General features: G+C 45.7%; 1 protein-coding gene across 1 annotated transcript in view; it reads right to left on the reverse strand.

Annotated features, from left to right (window-relative positions):
* Positions 1-5,122: 5,122 nt before the first annotated feature.
* SETD3 (SET domain containing 3, actin N3(tau)-histidine methyltransferase) overlaps positions 5,123-19,933 on the reverse strand; it is a 71,379-nt gene continuing 56,568 nt past the window's right edge. The window contains exons 7-13 of the mRNA XM_079699654.1: positions 17,901-17,959; positions 16,926-17,040; positions 12,176-12,250; positions 10,962-11,128; positions 9,997-10,082; positions 6,534-6,694; positions 5,123-5,810 (exon numbers count right to left, since the gene is read on the reverse strand). Coding sequence (XP_079555780.1) covers positions 5,364-5,810; positions 6,534-6,694; positions 9,997-10,082; positions 10,962-11,128; positions 12,176-12,250; positions 16,926-17,040; positions 17,901-17,959 — 1,110 coding nt within the window. The 3' untranslated portion in view covers positions 5,123-5,363. The remainder of the gene's footprint in view (positions 5,811-6,533; positions 6,695-9,996; positions 10,083-10,961; positions 11,129-12,175; positions 12,251-16,925; positions 17,041-17,900; positions 17,960-19,933) is intronic.

A 19,933-nucleotide genomic window follows, 5' to 3' on the forward strand; every position in this document is an offset into this window, starting at 1 on the left:
GTCGCAGGGCTGAGGACCTGGGGGAGGAGACAGCCGATCCTGTCACCGCAAAGGATGAGCGGAAGGCCAAGTGCTACCTGGCTCCTGGCACTCTGAGAGCTCTACCCAGTTAACTTACGCGGAATGGCCCGGCCCGTTCCCTGAAACACTCGGTAGCTTTTGTTAATGGCGTCGGCGCATGAGTCACCAGCTCCCAGAGCATCTCAACAGGCAGCAAACACGCACACCACGAGCACCCTCAGCACCCAAGTCTGGCAAAAATAACCCTGTAAAGGCTCTTCTGTAAAACACCACCTTTGTACAGCTGCTGGTAGAGCTGGTGGTGTCAGTGCGTCTGTGATAGCACCTGCTTCCTAAGGGGGGAGGACGGATGTGAGCGGGGAGGGGGGTTATTCCCGCGCCCTTGATTTGATCCAGCCGGGGCAGAAGAGCGGGATTTTAATGTCAGCCTGAAGCTTCTCCGCAGGAGCGCGTAAATCACAGCCGCCGAGGTGGAGGTCTCCCACTGCTGGGGGTGCTCCACCAGTGAGGAAACCTTTTCAGAGCACGCACTCGGTGCCAGGTCCCGCACGAGGCACCAGGAAATGAAAGATGAGCCACAGAGGCACCAGCACTCACATCGCACCAGCTGGGTGAAGTCTGCCCTCAGCCATGCCGAGCACCTTCTCTGTTGCTTGAAACTGAAGAATACGAGTTTTGAGAAAATCTTATGTGCACATGTATACATATACACACACACTTGTGTAAATGTATACATATAAAATATATGTATGGACACACACACAGGTATGCCCGAGTCGTACGAGGGCATTAGGAGAATGAATAAACCTAGGAGTTGGCACTGAAATGAGTGTGACAATCTGGGCTAACTTTCCTAACCCCACAGTCAGGCTAAGGCGTCCATGAACACAGGTTTCTCTGCCGTTTTATCTCGTTTCTACAGGAAATACCAATGGTCTTTTCAAGCAGCTGGCCATTGCTACATTTTTCCATCTAAAGAAGTTCATTCATTACAAGGTAGGTGAAACTCTGCAGGAGCTCTCCTTGGGGTCCCTGGGCACCAGCCAGTTCAGGAGCCTCCTGCAGGATTCCTCAGGGGAACCTCAACTTCCTAGCCCCCACCTCCAGCCTGGCACTGCCCTGTCCCCACTCCACTGCTCACAGACGAACCCCTGACAGCCCAGGTGCCACTTCCTCCAGCGCTTCTTTTCCCGAGTTCCAGAGTGCACAGACCACCCCGTCTCCAGAAGCGTGGCATGCTCTGCCCAGGGTTACGGTTATTTGTTCAAACGGTTGCCGCACCACCTGCGGGGGCAGCAAGGGCTTCTTAGGAATCTGAATTACACAGAACCTGGCATTACACCAGGAACACAACTGTTGCTCAGTCCAGGTCTGTCTCAGTGGACAGATGCCAGCAGCCTGCCTGCAGAGCAGGGATGATTTTGCTGCCCCCCAGCCCCCCCACCCAGTCCCACTAACATTTCCTGCCTCCCAGGAGTGGCTCAGACTTGGAAAAGAGTAATGACTCACATTTACTGAACGCTTAGCACGCGGCAGACACTGTGCCAGAAGCTTTTATACCCGTTACCTCATCTGGTCCTCCCAGACCCTCTAGAGGTAGGAGGCACAAGACGCACTAAAGGTGGGTACAAACACATCCAAGGACTGTCCCCAGGTCCCAGGAGAGAAGCGGGGCTGGGTCAGGACCCCAGAGCCATGTGGTCTGGGACTTGCACTCTCAGCCACCATGGAGAGCCTCCCCATCCTCTGCATAAAGCTAAATAAAATCAAAGTGCCCCAGACACTTAGAATACCCTCTTCCCACGGCCGGCGGTCTGTTCACATCCGTGTCCACGTCCAGAGCAGCCTGCATTGTTAGGAAGCGCCCCTCCCTCTGCGGGGATCTGCCTCCTGGCCCACTGGCCCTGGCTGTGCCTTCTGCAGAGACAGAGTGAGTCCCCTCCCTCCTTCCCATGACAGTTCTTCAAATATCCAGGGCCAGCACTGCAGCTTCATTTAAATAACAAATTCACCAGTGCATCTAAATACAATTTGTTACTCAAATTCAATTTACACACAGAATTTTAGGAATACACTATATAAGGTGCTGCGAATTAAAATAGTAGGGTGACCCCTAATTAGGTTATTGGATTCTACTGTATACTTACCTGAAATTGACATTTAAATAAAAGTGAGCCCGATTCTTGGGTCAGGTTATTGCTACATCCTATTAATAAACATGTTCATTTTGCCAGGTCGGTAATAATGTGAACATGGCACGGTATATCACATAAAAAGCTTCTCACCGTAGCCATGGTTACAGCCAACACTCCAAGATCTGGGCTTCCTGAAACTCACCCCCAAGACCAACCACCACTAACCATGATTCCCTATTTTCTTTACAGCCAGTGCTATTTTAGTTCTGAACTCAAGTTGTAGGCACTTTCTTTGGGTTGTTTGTTTTTTTTTTTAATTCTTTCACTCCAACATGTACGCTTTAACCATCAAAAACATAGTGATGATTTACAGAAAACGAATTCCCTCATTTTTAAGTGAAAGTTTAATTTAGCATAACCCTGCATATTGGGAACCTGGGTATATTATAGCTTTAATGTCTTACCTCACCTCTCCAAAAAATTAAATACATCTTCTAGTGAGCCTATTCTAGAAACTATTGGGGGAAATCACCCATCAATTGCCAGACTGAGTGGAAAAACGGGGTAATTTTTCTAGGCTCGTGATATCTAATTGCTAACTGTTTACACAAATAACACACAGAGCTAACGAAACAGAAGCAGAAGCTGGCATTTTTCCAATGACTAGCCTGAGCAGCCTCTTATCCAAAAGCATTAAGAAGAAAGTAAACTTTAAAATGATTTGAGAGAAAGGTCTATTTTCATGACAGATGGCAGTGAGGGTTCTTCAATGCCAATTTAATCACTTTTCCTCAGTTTTCAAATGGCTTCAGTTGTGAATCCAAGTGTCTGTGCAGCAGCGCTGGATCCCTCATGGGCGCAGAGGGCTGATGACATGCACTGTGGTCTCGCTGACCCGCTGGAGTCCTGCAAAGGTGATTCTATCCGACCTAGGAAATCATGTTGTTCAACACGCTCTGTCTTCCAACATCGAAAGCGTTCTATGAGCAACCTTTTTGTCACAGTCTCCTTGATTGAAGCGTAACCTATATAATCATTTTTTGGTCCAATAACCTTAACAAAGAGACCCTGTGGATGGGGAATTCATGGACAGAACAGTGTCCGAATTTTTAAGCAGGGACCACTGATAATTTAGTACCATTCCCTCACCTCCCAAGTAAATGAGGGAACTGAGGCCCGAGCGTGGGGTCCCCGCACCCTCCAGTGGTGCCGTGAGGACCAGGGCTTGTCCTGACCCCCGTCCAGCTCCACCTGAACTCGAATCTTCTCCAGGGAGTATTTTGAAAACTATTCTATCTCATGAAGCTACTTTACGTCTGAACTCTGTGTGTGTGTGTGTGTGTGTGTGTGTGTGTGTATATATATAATTTTTTTTCCCCCAAAGGACATATATTTAACATTAGACTTGAAAGCTGTCATCCAATGAGAAACTCATCTACAGACAAATCAGTCATGAGCATTCTTCATCTCTTCTGGGGCTCCTGTTCCAGAGAGAAAACTCCTTGAGTACCGCCGTGCTTCTGCCTTTTGGAAATTAGTACGTAGGTTTCCCAGACTACTGCATATCTTTGGTAAAGTATCTCAGGTACAGGGCTGACAGGAGAGCTGATGTCACTGGCATCCTCTTCTGAGGCAGTTCAGATTGTGTTCACATTAACAGCATAGGAAGTTACAGGCGCCGACCTAACGTAAAGATGAAACCTGTCTCTAGCGTCCAAGGCAGCAGGTACACGTGACATGCGGAGCGCTGGGAGGCAGGGTGTCCTTGGTAGAGAATAAAGCAAGTTATTGGCAGAGCTGTGTCTTCTCCAAGGAGAAACACCGAGAGCACCTTGAAGACTACCTGTGTGCAGCGATGTTTACCGAGACGGTCGGGGGAATAATTCACATAGCCTTCTCCAAAATAAGTGATGTACTTAATAGTTAGGACATCAGAGATGATGTGAACACTTGTAGTTAAGGAAGACTGGCAATCCGTAACCTGAAGGCTGGTGGCTTTCTGGGGATGGATCCCACCTCACCCCCAGGACACCACCCCAAGCCTCTACTTCCCCTGAAAGTAAGAACTCCTCTTCCTGTGTTCCTGGTGTCAGCGGCCCTCCCTGAGCACCCCCTGCAGGCTAGGGAGGGGCTGAGCACACGCCTCTCATCCATCTCTGAGTCCCCAGGCGGGAGCAACACACAGCACGGGTCAGGTTCGAAACCTGCCCCGTGGATAAGCAGGATGGTTTGCATAAAAGCTCGATTCAAGGGGCCTGTCGCACTCCAAAGAAAAGGAATAGACAAAAATATTAATTACGTTTTCCTTTTAATAAGGCTTTTTACTCAAAAGTGTAGCTTTGAAAATCTCTAGCTTGTTGTGACAACCAGAGAAGCCAGGAGCGGCCTTGCCTTGAACATGGTGCCCTCGCAAGCTCTCTGGCACCAGGGCTGGAGGGCAAATGCACCACTTTACAATCAGAGCCAACATTTAAAATTAGGAGGAGGATGCATGTCCTACTTGGATTCAAGGAGAAAGGACAAGTTCTCAATACAGTAAAACAAAACACAAAAAGTAAACAAATCTTTAGAAATCACTAGATATCTGTGTGTGTGTGTGTGTGTCTGTGTGTGTTTATATAATTAGGATTATCATCAACATTTAAAACTATTAAAAATAAGGTTGCCACCTTACCTTTTCTTTTGGTACTGGGGTGTTTTTTTTTTAGGAAAAAAAATTTTTTTTTTTGCCCAGCCTCTCAAGTTTCCTAACCTCAAGCCTGTTTTCCGCTGTGCAGCCAAATGCCCCACCTTCGCACTGCACCCCCAGAGCACCACCGTCAAGCACCACTGGCAGGAGGCAGGGCAGGCTTTGATTCTGGTTGTCAAGATGACAGGCCCACAAAAGCACAGCTGACAGAGGAACTGAATTCTTCCCCAGGAAGAAAATACATTTGCCCGCAATGGGGCTGCAAAATCTTCCGAGGCACCTTTTCCCCTCTGTGCTCTGCTTGATAACTTGTTTGTTTGGCCAAGAAGCAAGATGGCAATCTTAATCAGAAAGGGAAGCTAGATTTTTTAAATAACTTAAAAAAATCATTTTTATATAAAGCAGCAAAAACATATTTTCCTCTCTGCAGAAAGAAAACCGTGAACAAGGAAACACAGCGATGTAAACGGGGCCGTTCATACACTTCTGCTAAACTGGGTCCCCCGACAGACTCAGAGCTACTTTCCAACTTCCTCGGCGCTGTCGGAAGAAGATTCTTTGGCGTCTCCGGTTGCTCTTTTACTTTCCTCTTGATTTAAACTTTCCTTTTCTGACCTGGTCCCGTTGGGTATAGAGTTTTCGCCGTTGACCAGCCCGTGCTCTGCAGCCTTTGCCCTGCGGACAGCCTCAGTGAGGGTCAAGGCCTCCTGTGCGCCGGCCTCCCCCTCCGGGTCCCTGAGGACCAGGGGCAGCCGCGAGTCCGCCACGCCCTCCAGCAGCCCCGGGTTACTCTCCTCGTACTTGGGGAGCGGGGCGTGCCCCTCCACCTGCCTGCGGCAGTGCTCTCGGTTCGCGGCCGCGCTCTTGACGGCTTTTTCCAAAATCTCTTTCTCACCTAAGCGCAACTTGATGGCCATCGTGGCACGAACAGAGAGGGCATGGTTTTTCAAGAAGGACTTATCTTCCTGGAAAAGGAAACAGAGCAGAATTAACTACAGCAAGTCTAAACCATCTAAAACGATAGTGCCAGAAGGCAGATCAGTTGCTGCCGGGGAGCTGCCGGGGACGAAGGCATGAGAGAAATTGGGGGCGGGGGTGGTGGTGGTGACAGAAGGTTCTGGAACTTGACTGTGGAGGTGGCTGCATGACTGCACGCTTAAACCCAAGCGTACACTTCAGAAGTGTGAATTTTACTCTATGTAAATTATACTTAAGTAAATGATTATAGAACAAAAAAGAAGAGCCTAAATCAAATAGTGCGTGGACACTACACTGACAGAAGTTCACTTATTTCTAAAACCCTCCGTCTTGTGCCCTGATGGAGCCCAGGGCTCGGCACGTGGCTGAACGATGGCTGAATGACAGGTACTTGAAGTCAGTGACCCAAGAGTAAACCCTGAAAGCATGGATGAAAACTTGTGTTTGTCTGTATCATATGAATTAGAAATTATGGAAAAATGTTAAATAATGTAAAAAATGTATATTCTAATCAACACTGCCTCAGTGTGACTCTTTTGGTAGGGGTGAACATGTAAAATAGAAAAATATTAATAAGTTTAATGAAAAATGTCAAATACACAATGATTTTGCTAAAGCATCATAGTAATTTACATTTAAGAAAGAATCTCTTATTAAACATCTTTTAAAACATGACAAAGCACAAATCCTCCCTTAATCAACAGAATTACCTCAATGGTTGTTTTATATGTTTTTAAAAGAAGTGAGGCTCGATCTTCAAGAAATGTCCACAGTTTGACCTCATTGTCCCAGCTAACAGGATACTCAGAGTTCCCCAAGGTGAAGATTCTGTCAATGGCATTATCTCCCAGCAAATGTTCTTTCAATTCTTCTACAAGAACACAAACAGCCATCTGTTAGGGGAAACAGCACCACTTCCCATTTTAACCAGCAGCCCACCTCACAAAACATCTTTCCCAACAATGCCATCTTCCTGTGGTGAAGAGTTCTCCCTGATCAATCAGCCAGGCCACGGCTAGACTCTCCAGAGCAGAGCCAGAGCTGTTTCAGGGAAAAAAGAGGGGAGGTCTTCCTGATTTGGAATCCAGATCAAGCCTTGCTGGGCCAACCCTCCACCTTTTTCATTGTTTTTAAGAGGGATCCCGAGAGCCTTTAGATGGTATCAGAAGATACTTCTTAAAGACCATCTGTAGCGACACATGCCTTATTTTGACAATACCCTTCTTGCAAACTCTGAGCCCAGTCACAGCAACTGGGTCAAAAAGACATGTAGGTGAGCAATGTAAACAGTGAAAACAGACAACAGCACAACAACCCAGTGATCCTTCTAGACTGAAATCTGATGGATGCTAATTCCAGTAGTTGACCTGACAAAGCTATTTGTCTCATCTTACAACAAGTAAACCACAAACTGAAACCCAAAAATGGGCTAGAAAAATCTTAGTTTATGAAATATGTGTCTATATCCCTCACTTGTCAGGAATTTAAAAAGGAGTTACAAATAAACACAAGTGCACATCTCAACTACCTTCAAATATATGTAAGAGGAAAGAATTCAGCAACTGCTCTGAGCATTTTATCTCCTGGCACATTATCTTCAAAAGACCAAAACATGCCGATCCTATTCATGCTCAAGAAATACAACCGGGCTTCTTATGTAATTATGAGACAGTATCTCTTTCAGAGCAAAATGCCCTACAGCTGTCACTATTTACAATTCAAATGGAAGAACTTCTGCTGCCAGCAAACCAAACTTTTATTAGTATTAGTGAGAGTGATTCAAAGAATGCATCAATTGTCTTGACAAGACAAATTGTCTATGACTAAAGAGAAACTAAAGAGTCTCAACGGACCTAAGATGATTCAAAAGCAGGTTACTTTTTTTTTTTTTTAAGAAAATAGAAGTTAATCTAATATTCAGAAAAGAAATTTCTTAAGTTGCATTTGTTAGCAAAAGGTCATGATGAAATTCAGGATTTTTAGATTTTTGATCCTTCAGTTTATAGTCTTTGCATAAAGCAATGAAGATTTTTAAGATGCTTTTTAAGTGGAAGAAGTTTCTTTTTAGACGCCCCCGATACTAAGGTTACAATTTTTGTTTTCTTCCTCAACCTACCCGAGTTGTACCCTTTAATTAACATCGGGAAGGTGAGGGGCTGAAGCAGAGTCTTCTCTCTGCTGCTCTTAACAGCGATACTGCACTGGCTTCACATGCCTGGAGAAATAAAACCTACGAAAGGCCATCAACCTGCCTGGAACACTCAGGAAATGAACCCCAGGCTCCAGGAGCAGGTTTCTTTCCCCTCTCCCCTCTCGCTGACAAACCCTTCCTGGATTTCCTGGATTCCCTGCCCACCGCAAGAGTGTGGTTTGGTGGCCCCCAGCCTGGCCCCTGCAGACCCTGCAGCACTAGAATCTCTTCCGTGGGCTATGGGTCTTGCAAACCTGCAGGAGCCCCGTGGGGGCCTGGGGTACAGGCTCTGAGGCGGCAGAGCTGGGTCCCAAGTCAGGGTCATCGCCGGCCAGCTGAGTGGCCAAGTTACTCTCCTCTTTGTGTGGGAGCTTCTACGTCAGTCAAGTGGGAAGCCCCACCTCCCTCCAGCAAGGCTGATGAGGATGAACAAAGCCTGCACCACACTCAGCATCGTGCCTGGCACGGAGTGGGGGCTCCCAAATTATAGGGATTAGCATCGTCGTCATCTCTCATCAGGATATGAACTGTGACGTTCAACCTTGTAACCCTATATTACACGCAAGAAAAGCCCACGGTTAACCCTTAACTCGTGTTCACTGAATTGAACTGAGGAGCCAGTGCCAAAGCACAAAATCACCAAAAGCTCCCACCTGAGTGACCGGGAGTCTAGAGCCGTGTGGCTGCGAGCGAGGGACAAGGACCGCCTAACACCGCTCTGGGCTCTGCAGTTGGTTGTCTGTGTTTCAGGACTCAGTTTCTTCTACTTCTAATGTCGAGCCAGGACCTGGGTGGCACTTCTCTGGCTGCAGACGTGGAGGGAGGGAGCCAGACGGCAGAGCCCAGCAGACTCTCCTCGAGCCGTCAATTCTGCTCCGGCCCCGGCTGCCCTTGCTCTAGCGCTCGGACAGCTTCCTGCAGTAGAACACTTGTCTGTCTCTTCAATCAGGTGGCACGCACTCACTGTCCCTCATTCCCACCCAATCCGCTGTGCACAGGATCCAGGGTAGTTTACAACAACAGCAAACTCACACACAATTAAAAATGGAACCTCACAACCAGGGGATTTGGAGGAGTATATTTTCAGATGAAAAGTGAACACACAACCGCAACAGATCACATTTCAGTGCCAGAGATCCCAAATGGCTTGTCTTATGGAAACATAAAAGTAATGCTCAATGCATATATTTAACTCTTTTTGTGCCTGAAATAAGAGGCTGTAGACAGGAATATTTTGCAGTTTAAACAGGTGCTGTTTGCAGTGTTATTTACTCCAACTGGATGCCTGGCACTGAAAGGCCGGCTGGCGATTTCGGATTCACACTACAGAGCTGGTTAACAAATGAAGTCCTCTGGCCCACGTGGGTCATGGCCGACCACCCGACCTCAGTGTCGAATGACCATTCACCATGAGTACATTTAGGCTCTGTCGTCCTGGGTAATAGGCACATCAAAAACTCCCATCTACAAATGTCGAATTTTGATATAGGTAGACAATCCAAGATGTATTAAGTTTTCTTCCAATGCAGTAGAGAATTATTCGTTTATTACAAGCGTATACTGACAACACACTGAGGATTTAATAAAATACTTCCAGGATAAAACAGATCAATTTCTTCTTTCTCTAGTATTACCTCTTTGCCGCAAAGTGCTTTAATTTTTTTTTTTTTTTTTTTTTTTTTTTGCGGTACGCAGGCCTCTCACTGTCGTGGCCTCTCCCGTTGCGGAGCACAGGCTCCGGACGCGCACGCTCAGCGGCCATGGCTCACGGGCCCAGCCGCTCCTTGGCATGTGGGATCCTCCTGGACCGGGGCACGAACCCGCGTCCCCTGCATCGGCAGGCAGACTCTCAACCACTGCGCCACCGGGGAAGCCCACAATTTTAAGCAATTTTATCTTTAATCTGAATCCCTCTGCCTCACACTTCATGAACTAAAAAAAAGAAAAAAAACTCAACATTTTTTTTTTCTGAAACGGTTTACCTTCGGTCATGCAGAAGACTCGGAGAAAAGCCAGAAGTTGGGCAGAGATGGGTGGCTCCGTAAAATGCAATGCAAAGACACTGGAGCTGACGAGAGGAAGAAGAGAGATCAGCCCCTGCTGCAGTGGCCTCCTCGCCCCACAGTGAAATCTCTGAATCTGCACTCCATGTGGTCCTCAGGGAGCCTGGGCCAGCATGAGGGACCCCACCTCCTCACCAGAACTCTAAAAACAGAATTTTCAGCCCTGGCGAAATGCAGAAGGCCTGGGCTGGCCGAGGAGGATGGCGGTAACCATCACTGCCAGCAGTTCTTAGTCTAATAGCCTTCATCTCGGGTGCACACAACACATCAGGAGAATTAAGCATACCCATGGTTCCTAAAAAAGGTTAACAATAATTTATGTTGAGTTCACATTTTAATCATTAATCAAATATTGACAAGTTCAATAAAAAAAGGTCTAGATAATCCATTTTCATTAAGAATGGTTCTCTCCATTCCCTGGAGAACCAATAAATCATATTTCTTGTCCTTATCATTTTGCACCTCAAATGCAAGAAAATCTGAAGATTTGATTTAACCAGAAATTCTTGAAATCACTGAGTATCATGACTTCATTACGGAAACTAATGGTGGCAAAGAATTAAATGAAACAAACTGATCCAGGTCATTAACCTTTTCAAGGTGAAAGGCATTAATGACATGGAGGCACTTATTTAACTGAACGAGGATTTCAGGCCCCATCCCCTAGAACTGGCTGTGGACGCTTCCAATGACACAATTATGTTGATCTGAAAATGCTGGTAAATCACCATGCATCTCAACGGTTTAAATTTGCAGTATAATAGGGATAAAGGGATTAAGACAAACTACAGTAGAGAAGTTTTATTAACACACCAGTTAAACACCATGCGAATGGAAATATTTCAAGTACCACAGTAAAGAGCTGACAGATTTTTTCTACGTACGTTGGGATGCCAGCGCGAGCCAGGACCTCGGCCTTCATGGCGTACAGCCTGTCACTTTTACTCACTCCAAGCTTTATTTTCACTCTGTCGTGTGAATTATTGTCAAAGAAAAAACCACTGTGGATCACAAACTCTGCATTTGACCGAGTGCCATAAAAAATGTAAATCTGAGATGCAGTAAAGAAAAAATAAAGGGATATAAAAGAAACTTAACATCCATTCTCAGTACAGAGCAGGGCAAAGGATCAGTTCTCATATATTTAATGCGACTTCACACTAAGGAGACAAACAGCTCTGAGGTGACCCTGCTCTGAATATCATGTGCCGCCAGGCGGGGACCAGCCGGCTGAGGAGAGCACACGCTGACCTCCTGGCACCCAGAGGAGCCGGACCCCGTCGTCCCAGCCTTTCTCATACCCCCTCACACTCCCAGGAACAGTAAGACTGCTGCTTTACGACTGCACTTTAAAATTCACTATGGTCTTTTCTCCCTCTCCTTTAACTACAAGAGCGTCTCCTGGAACCAGGGTTTAAGGTAGTGTCTGTCAGAAATCCACTTCTAGGTGCTGCGGCAATTCTGCACGTAGCAGGAGGGTTTATGAACTGTCTCCAGGCACTTTGTTAGGCTAGTATTTTTCACTTTGTCCCAGCTCGAACGTCAGTGGTCTGTGTCAGTTCTGTCTTTTTGTGTTCCCTGGTTGGTCGCAGGACTGCCAGGCAGAGTGCAGGTGTCCATTCGTGCATGTGTTCAAACTTACTGAAAGGCTCAACCCCACCCCAAATATTGCTTAAAACTTCACAGGTTAAAGTGAAAGTACAAGAAGACAGCTCTTGTGGTTCCTGATTCCCTTATGGTTTTGCCGCTTAAATAAACTGCCTCCTTTTAAAGAAGGTTCTAATCAACAGAAAAAGATACGAAAACAATGCAGTTTATACAATCGAAAAATCTGTTCTACTGTTGTAACAGAATTTATTTTCAGTTGACGGTGTTACACACAGTAGGTGGGTTGTGCAAATAACTGCGCTCACATCTTTCTCCCTGGTGGACCCAAAGGTCCCATTCAAAGCACGGCATGCTTATTACAGCTTTGGGTCTCAATATGTATTCCAGAAAACAAGCCTTAAATACAAATCTCAAAATTTTCTGCCCAAGTTAAATACTTTCTAAAAACGATCAACACAGTTTGAGGTGAGGGACTCCGCGCGGAACCCACCTGCTCTCCGGCCTGGAAGTCCTGCAGGGCTACACACTCACAGCGGTCGTCCTCCAGGTTGTAGCCGGTGGTGATCTGTACACGGGAGGAAGGATGACAGGACAGCGTCTAAGTGCTCTCGCTCAGGAGGGCCTCTTTTCGGCAATTAGAGGATAAAAGACACGCAAAGCTACTTAAAGGGGTGCATTCTGTTTGCTTCATCAAACTGAGCAAAGAACTGCTTGGTTATTTTCATTAATTCTACTCACACCAGAAATCCTTATGGAAGACCCGGTACCTGCAGTGAAGGACATACTCTTCAGAAAATGTATTGTATAGGTTATCCCTTGCTGGCCTCAACCAAACATAATCATTCATTACAAAGTTACAGGCTTTGAGCTCATCCCCGCCACCCCCATCTCCACCCACCCACCCACCCACAGGACCTGCACTCCCGCAAGGAGGGAAGCGGGATCTCTGGAGAACTCGAACTGACTTGCAAACAGCATCTTTAGTATTTGGCCATTAAGAACACCAGGCGGGTTCCCCACTGGATAAAGAATCATGGAGAAAGAAAAGCTCTGTTTCCGAATTATGTACGTATTTTACTCTGGAACTAGAGAAATTAAAACTCTCAGATAAGCAAAGGCAAAATGAAACAACTTAGTTGTACCCTATTCACTCTCTTTATGCTGAAAGCTATACTGTGAGAGTTTCTAAACCCCCAGATCCACTAACCACACTGCAAATCCGCATCTCTTCCTAATCTCTCCTGTCAAGGGGTGTGGGAGTGGGGCAGGCGATGTCGTGGTCTCGGCACTGCAAAATCCTCTGGGCCTCAACTGGTCAGCATTTTACCTTCCGAGTCACCCTCTGCATTTTGTTTGTCCTGCCGTCCCCTGGCTCTTCTCACCCAGCTCATCACGTGCAAGACCCTTCCAACTGGTCTCAAATTCCAGGACTGTCCCTCCTGCATCCCATGTGGCATACGTGTTTGACCTCCTGTTTAAAACTTCTCAGTGGTGCTCCACTTTGCCTTGCGGAAAACATCCGAATTTTTGAGCAAGGCCAATTTACAAGGGGGCCCACACCTCCCTGCGGTCTCTGGACACGCCACTCGCCTGCCACTCCGGGCGCTGTCCCCGCTCCCTCGTGCCTGCAACCACCTTCAGCTCCTGCTTTGCCTGAGCCCTGGCTTCTCTGGAGATGCCCCCCTTCATCCCACCCTCCCAAGCCTCTCCCACCCAATATTAGGGTATTTATATCTGCATACCCCCCACCAGCCAGACCTGCAGCCTAGCCCTTTCCACCTCGGCGCCTGGAGCTTAGCTCACCGGGCCCAACACCTGACTCTGCCCTTGCCCTTGAGAATATCTGCTAGATGCAGGGAAAAGAATAAGCTCTCCAATTTATTTTAAAAGCTCCTTCTCAGAAGTCTGTTCCTCAGAGCAGCCCCCCAATCTCTTAGATTGTCTGTAAATGCTCATTAATTACTTCGATCTCCTCATTTTATCCTGGAGAATCAAAACTCAAGACGGCTACAAGTGCTACTTTGCTATTCAAGGTATCAAGAGCTCAAAAGATTACTTTTGAGTCCAGGGAATGGCATTTGGGGGATGCAAGGGCAGATAACACTCCGCTTTAAACCCAGTATCCCCAGAACCAAGACCAATGAGAAATATGAAAGCAACAAGGACTAACTGAAGGCAGGTGTTCTGGCTCATTTTCACTCACAGAACAGCTTAAACACTTGATAAAAAAATCAGCTCCATGAAGTTCCTGCCCAACATCAAAATCACTTTTCTGACCCCCAAACATGACCTTGATGATAAGGTACAGAGTGGGGACTGCCCATGACCCCCCCAGCCCTAGAAGGCTGGCATTCCATGGTGCAGGCAGTACCCGGGGGCCTGACAGGAGCACGCACAGGCAGAAGGAAGTCAGGGGAAGCAGGAGGGAAGGGGGAGGGCCAGCAGTCCACAAGGGGAGCGTGCGGAAGCACAGGAGACAGACGGTGGAGGACAGGAAGGGAGGCCCGTGGGCGGGGAGGCGTGGCCAGTGCTCAGGATGGCCCGGCCTGGGGAAGCTGCAGGAACAGTCAGCGCAGAGGCCCTCAGTGGGCGTGTAGGGCCCAGACAGACTGGGGTGTAGCGGGGACAGGCTGAGCAGGGGGCCCTGTCTGCTACTGTAAACACCTGGGCTTTCACCTTGAGACTGGAAGCCTCATGCACATCTAAATGTTTCAGATCTTCAACACTCAAACAGAAAGGCCTCGAAAAAGAGCCCCCTGCAATTCTGCTTGAATCTTCCAAAGCCCTTTCATCCTGGTTGGTAGAGTCACGTATCCAAATACAAGGGCTGATCGTTCCAACACGCTTTACCTGTTGGAACTAATACAGCAGCCGAAGCCCACTTACAAGTATCCTTCTCTGTATAAACTGAACAACCTCACAAAAGGGAAAGCAGACCTGTCCCCGTTAGTTCTGAACAACCCACGCAGAATTTAGACACGTTATGCCTCACAGTCCAACACGCCGCCTTATAAACTTGTCTACGTTTGTTTCTCGGAGTGGCTAGGAAATAGATCACGTTCGCTGGAGTCTCCAGCCCGGCCTAGGTATTCATCCAGCCTCTTACTTTCTCGTGCTTTTCCTCGCTGCTGCTGGTTTGGAATCACTGTCACAGGCTTGATTCCTCCATTTCTACCCCCGTAACCAGGTTTGGGGACGCTGTTAGAAGCACGCAGCGTTGCTGGGTTACAAATTTCTATCAGCTCCCTCAGTGGTAGTCAGATCAGACAGACGACTGTCAGGACAGACACACACACAAAAGAAATCTACTGTCTGAAACGCTGAGCCTTCCTTTCAAGTACCTTATTTTAAAAGAGATTAACTGTTAATATGTATGACATACAACTTCATAGTGCTAAAAGAGATTCTGAAATCCTACCAGACAAAATTTCCCATCAGGTGTTATTTTTACGATGGGAAACCGTCCAACAAAGGTGTAGTAGAGTTAAGTGTGCGGAGAAGATAACCGCTGTAAGAAAAAGCACTAACATCTTGTATAAACCTTCTCAAGGTTAGCAGTGTTTCTGCCAGGACTGTAGTGGCTGGGACTTGATGAACAGTATCAGAAAAGAGACAGCATTAGTAGTTGTCTTCAATTCGTTATTTTTATTTTGAGATAAAAACTTTTTTTTTTTTTTTACTTTTAGGGGGGAAAAGAGTGAGTAGTTTACATGAAAGCCACACAAAACCAGTGTGTATGTGAGTATGTGAAGGTGCAAATGCACAGCAAAAGAATGGGAGAGATGTGCAGAAAGCCAGTAACCAGCTACCCAGGAAACGTCGAGTGGACCAGCCACGGGGCTGCCGGGGCCCGGGACTGGTAGGGGACCTCCGAGTTTCACTGCAGAGGCTTCTGTTTTCTTTAATTGGTTTTCTTTGTTTACAGTAAAGTATGTACTTGTTAAATTTTAGAAAGAAAAAAATAAACCCCAATGATCAATCAAGCTTGGGAACCAATGACCTAATCCAAAAGAAGAAAAAGAAAAATGTCACTGTCAAATATTAAAAGCTATTTGAAAAATTTTTAAACTTCAATGTTATAATCATTTAAAATAGCTCTGAAACAAAAAGAACAAAATATAAAAGTGTATTCATTAATGAAAATAAATGATAAAATATGTTAATACTCCTCAAAATGGCTAGTTAAATTAAGCATATCTAAATTAAGGCAAAAATATAATTATAAAAGTATAGTTATTCTTTCTCTCCAGTTTAAGAGTGTGCTTGTGGCTAGACCTTCCCCGGTTAGCACTAGGGTTCCTCTCTTAAGTGTCTGGCACACGTGGCGTGTGTTCTGGCCATTTTGTGGAATTAGATGTGAAATACTCATCTATAGCACCAGTCTATTTATAATACTGCTAATAATAACAAAGAAAGCTGACACTGAGAAAAGATGAACAAAAACTAACCAAACCAGTATACGATTATAATATTTAAAAATTCAAAACGTTCTGAAGTTGATCATATTTCCAACTAGTAATATCAGGAAATCTTTCTCAGCACAGAGAGCACAGAAACCTGCTCTGAGGCTCAGAACCTGAAGAATGCTGAGAGACAGAGGCAGCCTCCTCTATGCGTCAGGATTAACAATCCTCACAGCATCTCCCTGTTTTCCCAACGTCTGATGATGCCAACTGACTCCTGCATCCAAGGCCAAGAGCCAAACGCCGAAGTGCACCTCCTCCCGCCCCACGGCCAGGGACACCAGGACTGTCTCCTGAACAAAAGCAGGTTAATCAACGGGGCCAAAGATGTGTCCGCATAGCAGGTGAAGGGAGAGCGGGCAGGAAAGAATCAGAGAAACTTAAGTAACTGATAATACAGTCAGCAAAGAGAGAAAACAAGCAACACAAAAGGAAAACCCAGAAGGAGAAAGGACTTTTTTTTCAATAAATTGGTATTTTAAAAAGAATAAGAAAAAAGAAACTTTCATTTAAGTCTGTCGTCCAATAAGATAAGAAAATGTATGTCTAGGCTGGAATCGTGGCTTAGCAAAGAAATGCAGTTCACTGTGGCTTCTGAAAGTGATATAAGACTCACGTTTTCAGGATTAAGTAAACCCAGCGAGAAAAAAACACCAGCCTCTACTCATGGGGGGCGAGGTTTGGCGTTGTTTGCTCCTCTTGGAGGGGGCAGTAGGGGACAGTGACTTGTAGGCAGAACTTCGCCGATTAATGAACACGACCCGAGGAGGTCCTTACCAGGCCGTTGGTGTGATTGCACATGTCCCACAGAGGAATCAGCGCCAGGGTCACCCGGGAACCATCCTCCGTGGGAATCTGGTTTTGTCGAGTCATAACGGAAGAGACCGCCCACCTGTAACAATCAGAAAAGAGGCGAATTACGGCCGGCCCATCTGAAAGCCCACGGCAGTCACAATGCAACCAAAACCGAGGTGTGCCTGACCTCTCACGAATTTTCAAAACCCTTTCCTAAGTCGCAAAGGTGATGTTCATCATCATTTAAAATTAAGTCTAGGGTAAAGAGAAGAGGAGGGGGGATATGGAAGGAAAAGGGAGCCAGGGGAAATCTAGGAGTGAGAGATTAAGGGAGGAGGTTCCCGGGAGAAAGCGGCCTGGAAGGAGGGCCTAGAACAGAGCCAGCCAGGCCTCAGCGGGTCCCGGTCCGCGTTGCTGCGGAGAGACCCCACCCCTCTTTTACCCAAACACTGACTCTGTACCTATTTTGAGCCTCAGTGAAAAGCAAACACTGTAACTCCTTTCTGATCGGAAATCCTCTAAGAACTCCACAAAATGTGGACTGCTATTTTTTTTTTTACTATGTTGTGCACTGCATTAAATCTTTTTGTTAAAAAAAAGTCCCTACTTTAAAGCGCTAAAACAGTCTGTTTCAAAGAAAAAAAATCCTCACCCCACGCTAATGTTAATCTTGAGCATCACTTGGCTACATCAACTAAGCCCCAGCAGTACAGGTTAATGGCAATTTCCACAGGGCTATTAAAACGCTGCTCCCTGCCCCGGGGTCCAGTGTAACTTCCGGAAAGACAATCTCTTTTTTAAGGCTTTAAATGGTCATGCAAGTCACTTCTTACCCAAGCCCTTCGCACTTCTGAGATCCCAATTTCACTCAGAAACCACCCTCCAACACATGCCTCGCACGTACGTACACCACACCCCCCCACCCCCACCCCCCACACACACACCCCTCACACCAACCTGTAGTCCTCATAAGTGAAAGAATCCTTCAAGGGCAGTTTGTGGGCATGAGGATGGGTCTGGGAATTAGAAGTTTTAGAAAGCAGAGGTGAAAAGAGAAAAAGGGAAAACAGAAATCAGTCAGCAAAATTTCATTATTTAGCTGCCTAACAGATCCTAACAAGAGCCAAATGAAGCAGGAGGCATCCAGCCGCGCTACTGAGGGATCATCGTGCTATTATGCTCTCATACATCACTGTCAACTTAATTTGTTGTGCCCAGCAGCCGCCATAAATCTGCTGCTTCATATTTCGATACCAGGACCCACAGACACGGCACAGAAATAAAATTTAAGGTGGACTGAGTTTACAAAAGGTAGGCACACCCACACCATGAGTCTCTCGTCTACACGGAAACCCGGAGTCTCCATGTCAGGTGTCTGTCCCGGACTCCCTCTGCATCTCTTGACATTATGTGCTGTACAGCCCTCATGAATCGTCCAAGTCTCTTCTTATATCAATAAAAGGAACAATTAAAGGCACTCTAATAAATTGAAACTTCTTTCATTTATCTCTGACTTAAAATCATTTGGAAGGAAATCAACTTTTTATGTGCAAATGAATCATACAACACGGCAGATGCAGCTCAAATACAGAAAATCAAGAAAAACACAGTTCTGTGAAATTATGAATTAAATTTTACAAACAAATGTAATAAAGATAAAATCGAGGTCGGCATATGTAAATTTCACTCCTTTTCTTTTTTGTCTCTGGACAAAAGAACATTTGATAAAAATAACCAAAACTTCACACTTTAGAGAAAATTGTACACATCTCACATCCTCTCTCTCCACAATACTCCCCCCACCTTGGGTCTTTCGAGCACTTAAAAAACTGTGTCTCAACTAAGAAATTCAAAGCTGTAACAGTATAATTTTAATCTTCGGTTTCCATTACAGACTGATAGATCGCAGTAAGTGATCAAATGAACAAATGGTTATTTCTGAGATACCAGTGCGATTCGGCTGCACTGTCTCTGCAGCACTGTAAATGCACGGAGCCCCGTGTAGTGTGCAGTTTTTACTTTTGACGCATTACCATCACAAGTGCATGGTAATTTATCATCGCTCACTGCACAGTACTAGCTGGCACCGTATGCAGGACAGTAGGGGATGAGGTAAAAGTGGCTCGAACCGTAAATCAATTAGAAAACAAAAGCTTGTGCTCGGCGCGCAATTTTAGGCAAATTATATATTACAAAAGGCTGCCAATTGGGTGCTAGCTCCCAGGTGCCTGCTTCTCCCCTCTGATCCTAAACCCGGTTTTAACCCTTTGGAAGAAAAGTCAACATATGGAAATACAGTCACATAATATGTAAATGTTCTGACAATAAAAATGAAATTAAAGAAGATATAATTTAGGTCAAAATATAAAATAACCTATCGCTCAGGGGCATTCTCTAGCTGCATTATTCTAGCTGGGAAGATTAGAAAAAACTATCTCTGGTTTAAAAAAAAAAACCCAATACCATGGTCAAGCAAAGCAAAGATTCGAGGAGAAGCTTCTTATTGCCTCTTCTTTGTAATGAATGAAATGCAAGCCTGTGTTCTAAGAGTCCTAAAGAAGCTTTCCATTTAATTATGGAACTTGACCATAAGGGTGCTCAGGTTTTTCCTCATAAAAGTACAAATTCCGCAGATAAGAAGTGCCCCTCCACCCAAAACTAATTTGATGATAAGTACCATAGAAATTTTTCAGAACTTTAAAGAAAAGAAATTCCATTGCTAAAATTTCCTTTCACTTATAATAAAATGAAGCTTCACATAGTCTGACCTACTGGGAATGTTGCACATCCCATCTCTTCTCAAACTCTAGGAGGTGGGAAAGCATTGTTGCTTTTGTTATTTTAAAATGTTTTAAATTCATTTAAACTGTGGAATGCCCTGTGGTATTTTGAAAGCTGGTAAATTCCAATGCTAACCGCCCTGAGTATTAAAAATTCGACCCCTCCCCCTCAAAAAGTTTGACTTACTGAATAGGAGAAGAGATGACAAT

Source organism: Hyperoodon ampullatus (genome assembly GCF_949752795.1).
Source record: "Hyperoodon ampullatus genome assembly, chromosome: 3".
NCBI classification, from domain to species: domain Eukaryota; kingdom Metazoa; phylum Chordata; class Mammalia; order Artiodactyla; family Ziphiidae; genus Hyperoodon; species Hyperoodon ampullatus.